The sequence below is a fragment of the Mandrillus leucophaeus genome, unplaced genomic scaffold, assembly GCF_000951045.1.
Source record: "Mandrillus leucophaeus isolate KB7577 unplaced genomic scaffold, Mleu.le_1.0 Scaffold92, whole genome shotgun sequence".
In the NCBI taxonomy this organism is placed as follows: domain Eukaryota; kingdom Metazoa; phylum Chordata; class Mammalia; order Primates; family Cercopithecidae; genus Mandrillus; species Mandrillus leucophaeus.
In genome coordinates this window covers 530,872-544,403 of record NW_012110030.1, presented here as the reverse complement: position 1 = coordinate 544,403, position 13,532 = coordinate 530,872, and the positions used below count along the sequence as shown (strand labels likewise).

General features: G+C 43.4%; 1 protein-coding gene across 1 annotated transcript in view; it reads left to right on the top strand.

The window, feature by feature from the left end:
* GLDC (glycine dehydrogenase (decarboxylating)) overlaps window positions 1-13,532 on the top strand; it is a 137,145-nt gene that overhangs the window by 64,550 nt on the left and 59,063 nt on the right. The window contains exons 9-14 of the mRNA XM_011969887.1: window positions 1,967-2,106; window positions 3,642-3,722; window positions 6,557-6,654; window positions 7,157-7,241; window positions 7,417-7,458; window positions 8,576-8,718. Of these exons, the coding sequence (XP_011825277.1) occupies window positions 1,967-2,106; window positions 3,642-3,722; window positions 6,557-6,654; window positions 7,157-7,241; window positions 7,417-7,458; window positions 8,576-8,718 (589 nt within the window). The remainder of the gene's footprint in view (window positions 1-1,966; window positions 2,107-3,641; window positions 3,723-6,556; window positions 6,655-7,156; window positions 7,242-7,416; window positions 7,459-8,575; window positions 8,719-13,532) is intronic.

Here is a 13,532-nt window from a genome sequence, read left to right as displayed (position 1 = left end):
TTGCTCTGTCTGTCTCCCAGGCTGCAGTGCAGTGGCACGATCTCGGCTTGCTGTACCTCCGCCTTCTGGATTCAAGTGATTGTCCTGCCTCAGCCTCTCAGGTAACTGGGATTACCTGAGGTACACGCCACCGCATCTGGCTAATTTTTGTATTTTTGGTAGAGACAGGGCTTTGCCATGTTTTCCAGGCTGATCACTCGAACTCAAGTGATCCACCCACCTCAGCCTCTCAAGGTGCTAGGATTACAGGCATGAGCCACCATGCCTGGCCTAGACTAAGTGTTAACATTTTTTTCTCTTTTACTCCTGGCAAGCTGTGATATTTTTAATATATTGGACTCTTACTCTCCCACCAGCCCCAAACATAGAAGGATGAACACCTTAATAGAAAAATAGGCAAAAGACATTAAATGTAATTTTAAAAGAAATAAGTATACAAATAAATGGTCAATAGACATAGAATTTTAGCCTCACTATTAATGAAAGAGATATAAAATAAAGCAATAAACTAGTATTTATCCCATTACATTGACAATCAGAAGAATGCTGCTGTGTAGTGAGTTGGACATGGTTACTCGTGTCTGTAATTTCAGCTAGTCTGGAGGCTGAGCCAGGAGGATTGCTTGAGGCCAGGAGTTCAAGACCAGCGTGGGCAAGAGCGAGACCGCATCTCTATAAAAAACAAAAATAGTCCAGGCACAGTGGCTCACATCTGTAATCCTAGCACTCTGGGAGGCTGAGGCAGGTGGATCACTTGAGATCAGGAGTTCAAGAGCAGCCTGGCCAACATAGTGAAACCCTGTCTCTACTGAAAATACAAAAATCAGCTCGGTGTGGTGGCAAACACCTGTAGTCCCAGCTACTCGGAAGGCTGAGGCAGGAGAATCACTTGAACCTCGGAGGCGGAGGTTGCAGTGAGCTGAGATCACTCCACTGTACTCCATCCTGGGGGACAGAGTGAGACTCCATCTCTCAAAAAAAAAAAAAAAAGTGATTCAATCATGGTGCATCCGTATGTTTGACTATTATACAGCCATTAAAAATGATTTAAGATAGTAATCTATAGGAAAGCATAGATGAGACCAGGTGTGGTTGTTCACACCTATAATCCCATCATTTCCGGAGGCTGAGGTGGGAGAATTGCTTGAGTCCCAGAGTTCAAGGCCAGCCTGGGCAACATGGCAAGATCACTATCTTCAAAAATTAAAAAAAATTATTAGCCGGGTGTGGTGGCATGAGCCCTTGATCCCAGTTACTTGGGAGGCTGAGGCAAGGGGATTGCATGAGCTTGAGCCCAGGAGTTTGAGGATGCAATCAGCTATGATCGTACCACTGCGTTTCACCCTGGACAACTGAGTGAGACCCTATCTCTAAAAAAAAATAAAAGGCCGGGCGCCGTAGCTCACGCCTGTAATCCTGGCACTTTGGGAGGCCGAGGCAGGCAGATCATGAGGTCAGGAGATCAAGACCATCCTGGCCAACACGGAGAAACCCCGTCTCTACTAAAAAAATTAGCTGAGCGTAGTGGCGGGCGCCTGTAGTCCCAGCTACTTGGGGGGCTGAGGCAGGAGAATGGCGTGAACCCGGGAGGCGGGGCTTGCAGTGAGCTGAGATCATGCCACTGTACTCCAGCCTGGGCAACAGAGCGAGACTCCATCTCCATCTCAAGAAAAAAAAAAAGGTATATATATCTGGTATTACCTGCTCCCCCATTTCTTGAGAAATAATACACCAAAATGTAAGCAATAATGCAATGGTATGGTGATTTTCCTTACTCTTTGATATGTATTTCATAATTTTCTACAGCGTAATAATAAACATGTTTAGTTTTTAAAAAAGCAGTCACCAAAGCACTCCCCAGGACCAGCAAGAGTCTAGTAGAATTTATCTCTATTATTCTGTGACATGTCAATGGCTGAGGAGCAGGTTTCTATATCAGAGATTGGGGTTCTCCTATCTTGTGTAGGTCTCAAGCGAGCAGGGCATCAACTCCAGCATGACCTGTTCTTTGATACCTTGAAGATTCAGTGTGGCTGCTCGGTGAAGGAGGTCTTGGGCAGGGCTGCTCAGCGGCAGATCAATTTTCGGCTCTTTGAGGATGGCACGGTAAGTCAAATTTTCAGTATTTTTACCAGTTTTTCAAATTTTCACATCCCTTCTCATTAAAAGCTTTTCTCTTTGTTTTTAAAAAGTCAAAAGTAAAACTTTAGGCACAGTCTATTTTTTCATGAACAAGTGTTATTTACAATATGCAATACTGTGATCTTTTCAGTAAAGGATCATTCACCCTTTGCTTTCTTTTAGACTTTGTGTTTTCATATGTGGGACTGAAATGCACATATTTTGCTTATAATTGAAGGGGTGGCTCTGCCCCTCCACACCTGTGGGCATTTCTCGTTAGGTGGAATGAGGGACTTGAGAAAAGAAACGAGACACAGAGACAAATAAAGAGAAAGAAAAAGTGGGCCCAGGGGACCAGCGCTCAGCTTACAGAGGACCCACGCCGGCACCAGTCTCTGTTCCCTCAGTATTTATTGATCATTATCTTTACCATCTTAGAAAAAGGGAAGTGGCAGGATAATAGGATCATCTTAGGGAGAAGGTCAGCAGTAAGACAAATGAATAAAGATCTCTGTGACATAAATGAGTTTAAGGAAAAGTGCTATGCCTTGATATGCATATGCAAACATCTCCATAAACCTTTTTAGTGCATAAAGAGCAGCATTGCACTAGCAAGTCCCACCTTTCGCCCTAAGGCAGTTTTCTCCCATCTTAGTAAATAGAACATACAATCGGATTTTACACTGAGATGTTCCAGGGACGGGCAGGAGACAGATGCTTTTCTCTATCTCAACTGCCAAGAGGCCTTCTTTCCACTTATACTAGTCTTCCTCAGCACAGACCCTTCACAGGTGTCAGGCTGGGGGATGATCAGGTCTTTCCCTTCCCACGAGGCCATATTTCAGACTATCACATGGGGAGAAACCTTGGACAATACCTAGCTTTCCTAGGCAGAGGTCCCTGCGACCTTTGGCAGTGTACATGTCCCTGGGTACCTGAGATTAAGAGAATGGTGATGACTTTTCACAAGCATACTGCCTTCAGGCACTTGTTTAACAAAACACACCCTGCACAGCCCCAAATCCTTTAAACCTTGAGTCACCACAGCACACGTCTCTTGCAAGGACAAGGTTGGGGGTAGGGTCATAGATTAACAGCATCTCAAATACAGAACAAAATGGAGTCTCTTATGTCTACTTCTTTCTATATAGACACAGTAACAGTCTGATCTCTCTTTCTTTTCCCCACAATAATACTCCTCTCTTCACAGTGTGACTGACTTTAAGATAAAGACTCTGATAACTGATAAGGTAAAGTAGATTAAGGGAAGAAAAAGATAAGCATGTCTAGCTTCAAAAGGAGTGTCCTGAAGCCATGGAATGTTAGAGTTCAGAGGTGGCTGGCAAAACTCGAAGCCTTGGGAAGCCTGGGACTGGTCTAGCCACCTTCCTCTAAGCCTTAGCTTGGATATAATTGTACCCTGATATTTTGGAATGACGGGATTTCTCCCCTTTGACCTCTCTTGGGATTCCTCTTGGAGTTTAGAGTTGATGTTTTCCATTTTGTTTTTGTTTCTGTAGCTTGGTATTTCTCTTGATGAAACAGTCAATGAAAAAGATCTGGACGATTTGTTGTGGATCTTTGGTTGTGAGTCATCGGCAGTAAGTAAAATAAAAGCACACATTCCCCGTCATGGCTATTAGAGGTGGTAGTGAAGGTAGCTTATCCCCTGAGTGTGAGGGAGAAGGGGCTCAAGTGTGACACTGGTAGCTTGTTGTTAAAATTATTCCACTGTCACTTGCTGGTCACTGCTGACAGCTGGAGGCCACTGCTATAGGGCTTCAGCCAGTATTATGCAGCCAGGCTAGTTGGAAAGATGGTTAATGGTGTTTCACTGAACATGCCTCTAGGCTGGGCACGGTGGCTCACGCCTGTAATCCCAGCACTTTGGGAGATCAAGCTGGGGATGGATCACCTGAGGTGAGGAGTTCGAGACCAGCCTGACCAACATGGAGAAACCCCGTCTCTGCTGAAAATACAAAATTATCCAGGCGTGGTGGTGCATACCTGTAATCCCAGCTACTCAGGAGGCTGAGGCGGGAGAATCACTTGAACCCGGGAGGTGGAGGTTGCAGTGAGCTGAGATTGCACCATTGCACTCTAGCCTGGGCAACAAGAGCAAAACTCCATCTCAGAAAAAAAAAAAAAAAAAGAAAGAAACTGCCTCTAATATAAAGATGCAAGACATTGGTATCTTGGTTATGTCATTCATTGGAAAACTATGATATTCATTTAATACATATTTATTGAGGACCCAATATGTGTCAGGTGCTATGCTAGGCCCTGAGGACACAGTGGTGAATTAGACATGCTTCTTGTCCTCATGGAGCTTACAGTTTATTAGGGATTCAGATAAGCTTAAGATTAGAATCCAGGTGGGTGATGTGTGAAGATGTTCTGGGAGCTCACAGGATGAGCTCCTTACTAACAAGATGAGCAGGAGTTATCTAGACCAAGATGGTACAATAGCGGGAAAGGAAGATGGGGTCCCAGTGTTCTAGACACTGGAGAAAGCAGTCACAAAGGCTGGGAGAGGGAGTACATGAAAGTTATAAGCAGTTCAGTGTAATGAGTTACTTTCTAAAATACGAGGAAGCGGGGACAAGCAAGAGAAGAGTTACTATTCCATGGGATGAGAGTGAAAGAGAGCAGACAGAAGCTACCTAGACCTCTGGCAAGGTGTTAATCACAACAGCCTACACTGCCTGGTGTGTATTAATCACTAAGTAAATATTTGTTAAATGGATAGATGAAAGGAAGTAGAAATACCTTCCAGAGTGCTAAGTGGTGCTGTCTTGCTTATCTGCACTCTCTTTGAGAGGGGACTTCAAAGGGTTATAACAGATAACATTCATAAATCATCAAAGAAGCATCACGGTGTTCTCTTTTAAAGCTCAATTAATAAACAGGACTGAGTTAGCTCCTTCTCTGTAGAACTCTGCACTAAATTTAATCAGTGGTTAAATTTGGTTCATGCATTTCAGAAATGTTTCTGGAGCATCACTAAGGAGTCAACAGGGCCATTGTTTTAGTTCATTTGCATTGGAGTACCTGAGGCTAAGTAATTTATAAATAAAAGAGGTTTATTTGGCTCATGGTTCTGCAGGGTGTGCTGTGCAAGAAGCGTCTGTTTCTGGTGAGGGTTTCAGGAAGCTTCCTCTCGTGGAAGAAGGGGAAGGGGAGCAGGTATCACATGGTGAAAGAAAAAGGAAAAGAGAGAGGAGGGAGGTGCCAGGCTCTTTTTAGCAATCATTTCTCATCAGTTCTCATGGGAACTAGTAGAGTGAGAACTCACTCATTACTGTGAAGACAGCACCAAGCCCATCTTCAACACTGGGGATCACATTTCACCTTGAGATCTGGAGGGGACAAGTATTCAATCTGTATTAGTCATGTTATTAGCCTGGCGAGGAATGAGGATCAAGCCATGTATTAATTATATATTCTGGATATTCAACCCTTATCAGATATATGACTTACATATATTTTCTTCCATTCTGTGGGTAGTCTCTTAACTTTCTTGATAATGTTCTTTGACGCACACACATTTCAAATTTTATAGAAATTCAATTTATCTAATTTTTTTGTATGTTTATTGTTTATTCCTTTGGTGTCAATTTAAGAAACCATTGCCAGATCCAAGGTCATGCAGATTAGCGCCTGTATTTTCTTTTTTTTGAGTTGGAGTCTTGCTCTATTGCCCAGGCTGGAGTGCGGCGTTGTGATCTCAGCTCATTGCAAGCTCCGCCTCTCGGGTTCACGCCATTCTCCTGCCTCAGCCTCCCAAGTAGCTGGGACCCCAGGTGCCCGCCAACAAGCCCGGCTAATTTTTTTGTATTTTTAGTAAAGACAGGGTTTCACTGTGTTAGCCAGGATGGCCTTGATCTCCTGACCTCATGATCTGCCTGCCTCGGCCTCCCAAAATGCTGGGATTACAGGCGTGAGCCACCGCACTGGCCTATTTTCTTCTAAGCTTTAGTAGTTTTAGCTTTTAAATTTACATCTTTGGCCAGGCACAGTGGCCCATGACTGTAACCCCAGTACTTTGGGAAGCCAAGGCAGGCAGATTGCTTGAGCCAGGAGTTCGTGACCAGCCTGGACAGCATGGTGAAACCTTGTCTCTAGAAAAATACAAAAATCAGCCAGGTGTGGTGGCATGCACCTGTAACCCCAGCTACTCAGGAGACTGAGGTAGGAGGATCGAGCCCAGTAAGGCCGAGGCTACAGTGAGTTGACATTGTGACACTGCACTCCAGCCTGGGTGCTAGAGCAAGACCCTGTCTTAAAAAAAAAAAAATAATAAGTAAATAAATGAGTACAATTATATATTTGATCCATTTTGAATGCTTTGTGGCCCAGCCACCCAGAAGCCTGAATGTCCACATGTGGCTCCAGGCACAGCTCTGGCCCTGTCATCTCTGTGTTTCTCCTTCAGGAACTGGTTGCTGAAAGCATGGGAGAGGAGTGCAGAGGTATTCCAGGGTCCGTGTTCAAGAGGACCAGCCCGTTCCTCACCCATCAAGTGTTCAACAGGTTTGTGTGTCTTGTGTGACTTCTGCGTTTTGTGCTTTGGCAATCAGCCAGGGAGCTCGGCAGAGTGCTGCTGCTGACTTTGCCTGCTGTGGCCTGGTTATCGTGGCTCAGCCGTGGCTCACAAGTGTCTCATCCTCGTAAGCATCCCGTTCCTGACTTGGGAAAAGCACACTTTGTTTCCTGGTGGCTCTGCTCCCTTGGCACAGTCAAGAAGCAGGGATGTGGGATGAATAATTGCCAGGCTGAAGTTCATTCCCAAGAGCCCTATATCCTCTTCTTCCCAACCTTCGACTCATACCCATAGTCAGCTTATTGTCCCAGGCATCCTCTGAGGTTTGTGGGGGTCTGTGCCCTTCTCTCTGAGTGTAGTTGACATATTGTCCATGGCCAAAATTGATCTGCATTTTGAAGGTAGATTTTGGTGTGTCTTATATTTCAGGAGGATGTGCATGGCCTCATTCCTACTTTTAGGGCCCCTAATTTCTTTGTTTTGTGTTCACAGTTACCACTCTGAAACAAATATTGTCCGGTATATGAAGAAACTGGAAAATAAAGACATTTCCCTTGTTCACAGCATGATTCCACTGGTAGTTATTTGTGGCGTTTTTTCTCATTTCCAAGCTACCCCAATCCCACCTCTCTTGGTCCTACCTAATATGCTCCAAGAGCAACAAAGGGGTGGCCATGCTGGGAGAATGGAGGGTTGATTGATGGACTATAGAAAATCACTAATGTGATACATTTTGGATGTGCTTCTTAAAGGGATCCTGCACCATGAAACTGAACAGTTCGTCTGAACTCGCAGTAAGTGGCTCACTTCTATAAGTGGATACTCAGCAAAGGGCAGTGTTCTGGCTTCCAGCTAAGCCCAGAACTAGTGAAATCTACTGGGACTGTGATTCTGTGATTGAAGAACTATTTTAATAATTCTTCACCTTGCTATTCACCAATCTTGGGAGAATCCCTGTATTTCTCACTTCATCATTTAAATGTATGAGTAAACTTATTTTTTCAATAAGATTAATTAAATATATATGGTATTTATGCCTTTCTATCCTATCCCTCACCCACCCCCACCCCCTTTAAACCTGTCATATTAAAAGCTTTTTGAAAAAAATTGTTTATAGTTCTAAATCTCAGGTAGAATTAAGAACCTTAAGCCTTCTTTCTAGAAATCCATTCCTGTATCAGAAAGATAGGGGTTCAAGTCAACAGAAGATCTGTGCAACTCGCTGTTGTGGTTGGCAAGTATCTCTACTAGGCCAGGATCCATTTTAGCAAAGCTTTTTTTTTTTTTCCTTTCATTTCTTATGTTTATTCTGATGTGACAAATCATATCAGACAAAAGAAATCATTTTATATCGTGATAAGATTTCCCTCTCCATTCATTTTTTTAAAAAAAATAGAATCAGGGTCATGCTATGTTGGCCAGTCTGATCTCAGACTCCTGGCTTCAAGCAGTCCTCACACCTCGGCCTCCCAAAGTTCTGGAATTATAGGTGTGAACCACTGCACCTGGCCTACCCATTTACTTTTGTGTTTGTTTCTTGTTCCACTTAGTGAAGAAAGAGAACAATATATTGCTATATAAGAGTTTATGCCAAGCATACCTGAAGCAACTCATTGTGTTTCATGGAAAGAAATCTATTTGGGGGGCTTTTTTTTTCCCTGAAAAGCTAGCAAAACATTGCATTTTTGTATAAGTTCCCTTTCTGGGCAACTATGTCCCACTTTTAAATGAAGACAGTAATGGTACTTACCTTATAAGGTTGTGGTGGAACTTAAATAAATTAACATATGTTTAGTGCTTAGAACAGTGCCTGGCACATAGCTTTTCTCATCATCATCATTATTATTAAAGTTATGATTGCTATTGCTATTATCATATGTATATATGCGTTTTTGTTCTCTTTCTTTTCAGCCTATCACATGGAAAGAATTTGCAAACATCCACCCCTTTGTGCCTCTGGACCAAGCTCAAGGATATCAGCAGCTTTTCCGAGAGCTTGAGAAGGATTTGTGTGAACTCACAGGTTATGACCAGATCTGTTTCCAGCCAAACAGGTAAGGGCATTTCTTTTCTTGTTGTTTCAGCAACCTATTGTTTTATAGCATACACCCCAAAACCTAAAGGCTTAGAACAACAACTTGTTATTTATGTTATTCTATGACTTGCTAGACAGTTCCACTACACTGGGGAGAGCATGGCTAGAAGGTGCACCGTGTTCTCCCTCACATAGCTGGTGAGGAGCTGTGGGCTAGGAGTGCATTTGAGGATGTTCACTAGGGCCTTGGTTTTTCTCCATATGGGGCTCTCCTTGTAGGTCCTTGAGCTTCTTTGTTCCTTACAGCACAATGTCAGGGTTCAAAATGCGTGTTCCCAGATGAAGCATGCAGAAGCTGCGAATCTCTAATGGCCCAACCTCCTAAGTTACACTGCATTCCTTCCAGATTAGTCTATCTATTAAAGCAAGTCACAGGGCGAGCCCAGATTGAATCAGGGAGGGGGCAACACCTGGGTGTGAATGTTGGGAGATGTGGTTCATTGTGGGCCGTCTTTGGAAGCTAGCTTACTGCACCTGTCAGTGACACAGCATAAGAAGAAGAATCAAGCACACATGCTGAATTCCCACAAGTGTCTCAGTTTAGCAGGGCCAGGAGAACCTGGATCCTGCTTTGGTAATGTCACTAACTTTGAAAGGTCCTGTCTCCTCTTCCAGCCTCAATTTCTTTGTAAAGGAAAAACTTTGAAGAAGAACAGTGATTTTTGCTCTTGTTGCCCAGGTTGGAGTACAATGGCATGATCTTGGCTCACCGCAACCTCCGCCTCCCACATTCAAGCAATTCTCCTGCCTCAGCCTCCCAAGTAGCTGGGATTACAGGCATGCGTCCCCACACCCAGCTAATTTTGCATTTTTGGTAGAAATGGGGTTTCTCCATGTTGGTCAGGCTGGTCTCTAACTCCTAACCTCAGGTGATGTGCCTGGCTTGGCCTCCCAAAGTGCTGGGATTAGAGGCATGAGCCACCACGTCTGGCCTAGAATCTTTATTTTTAAGACAAAACCAAGTGATTCTCATACCAGGTCAATTTGGAATCCCCTGGATTTGCGGTCTCTTTGCCTTCATGATGATAGATGACAGATAGACAGATGATAGATTGATAGATACATAGATAGATGAATGATAGATGGGCAGGAAACATATTATCAGTGTGTGAGTTTCCATGTTAGAACATCTTCAGAAAATGAGTTATGGTATCTGCCCCTAGGTTTTCCACCTCCTACTGCTCAAAGTGTAGTTCTCTACCAGCAGCCTCAGAGTTGATCCCTCTGGGAGCTGGTTAGTAACACAAAATTTCTGTTTCAAGATGCCCTTCCTCCTGTTTTGTAACATAGACTACACAGCAAAGCCATGTACTTTGTAGAAACAATACACCCTATAAAATACAAACCCTTTGGGAAGAGGGTATGTGGCAATGAAAGGATACAGTGCTCTCGATTGTGTCTTAAAGTCTCACTTCATAAATAGGTAGGAGCTGATGGCATGAAAGTCAGGCTTTAGTATACCTTCGTTAGAACTTCATTACTCGTTTTTGTTTTGTTTTGTTTAAAGAGAGGAACCTCAGTGAATTCTTAGCCTTGAGGCAATGATAGTTATTAAATGTTGAAAATTAAGAAATTTCGCCCTCTAGTGACGGAATATAATCACATCTTCACTGTTATATTGGAGAGTGTTTTTTCAAGACTATTTTAATTCTGGTTATTAGCTCTTGCAGTAAATTGTGATTCCAGCCAGGGTCCCAGAAGACTGACCTAAGAATCAGGAAATTTGTCTTTTTAAAGCAGTGGTTTACAACCTTGGCGAGGAATTAGATCCCATGGTGACTTTATAACATTCCTGAAGCCCGTATCACAATCCCAGATTGAATCATAATCTCAATGGAGAATGACTGGGGTGATGGAAGGGACCCAGGCGTGAGTATTTCTTTACAATTCCCTACATGATTGCAACTTGCAGCCAAGGTTGAGAACTAGTGTCTTAGACACTTCTCCATTGCTTTTCCTTACATACCTGGTGTTCTTTCTTTGTCCTAATTTTTCTCATTTGTATGATGGACAGTGAGACTCCACACCCTATCCCAGTCTTGCAGAGGGCAAGAGATCTTTATCACAATGTCATTCCTGGTAATGATGTCTTCTCTGGTTCCTGAGATTCCCAGCTATAACATCCATTCCCAAGAGCTGATTTGAGCATGGCAGGGGCTTTGCATAAGGTTTAGGCTTAGATGAAGGAATGAAGGATGTTTCTGGTCATCAGCAGAAGCTGCTGTGACAGATGGGAAAATGCCTTATTCTTTGTTGAGAAAGTACAAGGGCCATGCTTCTGGTGAGTCAAAGCAATTTGATGTCTTAAGCTGCAGAAAAAAAGAAGGGATACACCACCTACTCCATATATAAGTGATTTCTTTTTGATCTTGTTTCAACTCCTATTTTGGCTTATTTGTGCTAATCGCTGCACAAGTGGATGACAAGTTCCTTGTCTTATAATTATTCTGTGTCTACAACAGGGCTTATATGTTGGCTAATTTGTCATGATGTACTGCTGGCTAGAGTCCAGTGAAATCTAGGGGACCTATATGCACTTCACGTTTTTTGTAAGAAGAAACACAGGCTTCTTGACTACTCTGCACAGAGGAAGAATTTCGAATACCATGTCAGCCACTGACATTATACTCAAAATAGCAGGCGCAGTCACAGGTGTCATCAAGGAACCATTTCCTGGTAATTTCATTTATACCTGACAAATTAGAGTCAGTCAGTGTGTCTGTAGAGTTCTGTAGTCACAAAAAGTTTTGAATTTGAACGTTTCCTTTCCTTTTCATTACTGTATGATATTTCAGATATAAGCACGACGTATTTTTAGGAGGTAGCCTTAGTAGTATTTCACAACTCTAAAGTATTTTTTATTGTGGTAAAATATACATAACACAAAATTTACTGTTTTAAGTATTTTTAAGTGTACAGTTCAGAGGCATTAAGTATATTCACATTGTTGTACAACCATCACCATTATCCATCTGAGAGCTTTTTAATTTTCTCAAATTCAAGCTCAGGACCTGTTAAACAGTAACTCTTCATTTCCTCTTTCCCCTTTTCCCTGGCCCCTGGCGGCCACCGTTCTACTTTCTGGCTCCATGAATTTGATTACTTTAGGAATCTCATATAACTGGATCATACAATATTTGTCCTTTTGTGTCTGGCTTATTTTACTTAGCATAATGTCTTCAAGGTTCATCAATGTTGTGGCGTGTGTCAGAATTTACTTCCTTTTTTCTTTTTTTCAGATAGGGTCTCATTCTTTTGCCCAGGCTGGAGTGCAGTAGCAGGATCTTGGCTCACTGCAACCGTGGCCTCCCAGGCTCAAGCGATCTTCCTGCCTCACTTAGCTTCCTCCCACTTAGCTCGGACTACTGGCATGCACCATTATGACTGGCTATTTTTAAACATTTTTGTAGAGACAGGGGTCTCGCTATGTTGCCCAGGCTGGTCTGGAACTCCTGACCTGAAGTAGTCCTTCTGCCTTGGCCTCCCAAAGTCCTGGGATTACAAGCATGATCTCCTGCGCCTGGCCTACTTCCTTTTTTTTTTTTTTTTTTTTTGAGGCGGAGTCTGGCTCTCTTGCCCAGGCTGGAGTGCAGTGGCCGGATCTCAGCTCACTGCAAGCTCCGCCTCCTGGGTTCACGCCATTCTCCTGCCTCAGCCTCCTGAGTAGCTGGGACTACAGGCGCCCGCCACCTCGCCCGGCTAGTTTTTTGTATTTTTCAGTAGAGACGGGGTTTCACTGTGTTAGCCAGGATGGTCTCGATCTCCTGACCTCGTGATCCGCCCGTCTTGGCCTCCCAAAGTGCTGGGATTACAGGCTTGAGCCACCACGCCCGGCCTGGCCTACTTCCTTTTAAGGAGGAATATTTCATTGCATATATATAGCACATTTTGTTTATCCATTTATCCATCGAGGGACACTAGGGTTGTTCCATCCTTTTGGCTATAGTGAATAATGTCACTTTACACTGATGTGCAAGTATCTAGTTGAGGCCCTGCTTTCTGTTTTTGTTTTGGTATATATCCAGAAGTGGAGTTGTTGGATATAGGGCAATTTTATGTTTAATTTTTTGAGGAATAGCCGTTCCCCCCAGCAGTGCACAAAGGTTCTGATTTCTCCATATCCCCCACCAACATTTGTTATTTTCTGTTTCTTCAAGTAATAGCAATTGTGAGAGGTGTAAAGTGGTATCTCATTGTGGTTTTGATGGCCATTTCCCCAATGATCGGCGATGTTGAGCATCTTTTCATATGCTTACCATGCATTTGTACATCTTCTGTGGAGAAATGTGTATTTAAGTCCTTTGCCCTTTTTAAAATTGGGTTTCTTAGGAGATTTGTTGTTGAGTTATAGCAGTTCTTTATATCCTTTTTTTTTTTTTTTTTTGCGATGGAGTCCCACTCTGTTGCCCAGGCTGGAGCGCAGTGACACCATCTCGGCTCACTGGAACCTCCACCTCCCAGATTCAAGTAATTCTCGTGCCTCAGCCTCCTGAGTAGCTGGGACTATAGGCACCTGCCCCCGTGGCCAGCGAATTTTTTTGTATTTTTAGTAGAGACAGGGTTTCGCCATGTTGGCCATGCTGGTCTCAAACTCCTGATCTCAGGTGGTCCGCCCACCTCATCCTCCCAAAGTGCTGGGATTACAGGTGTGAGATACCATGCCTAGCTTTTTTTTTTTTTTTTTTTTTTTGAGACGAAGTCTTGCTCTGTCGCCCAGGCTGGAGTGCAGTGGAGCGATCTTGGCTCACCGCAACCTCCGCCTCCCAGGTTCAA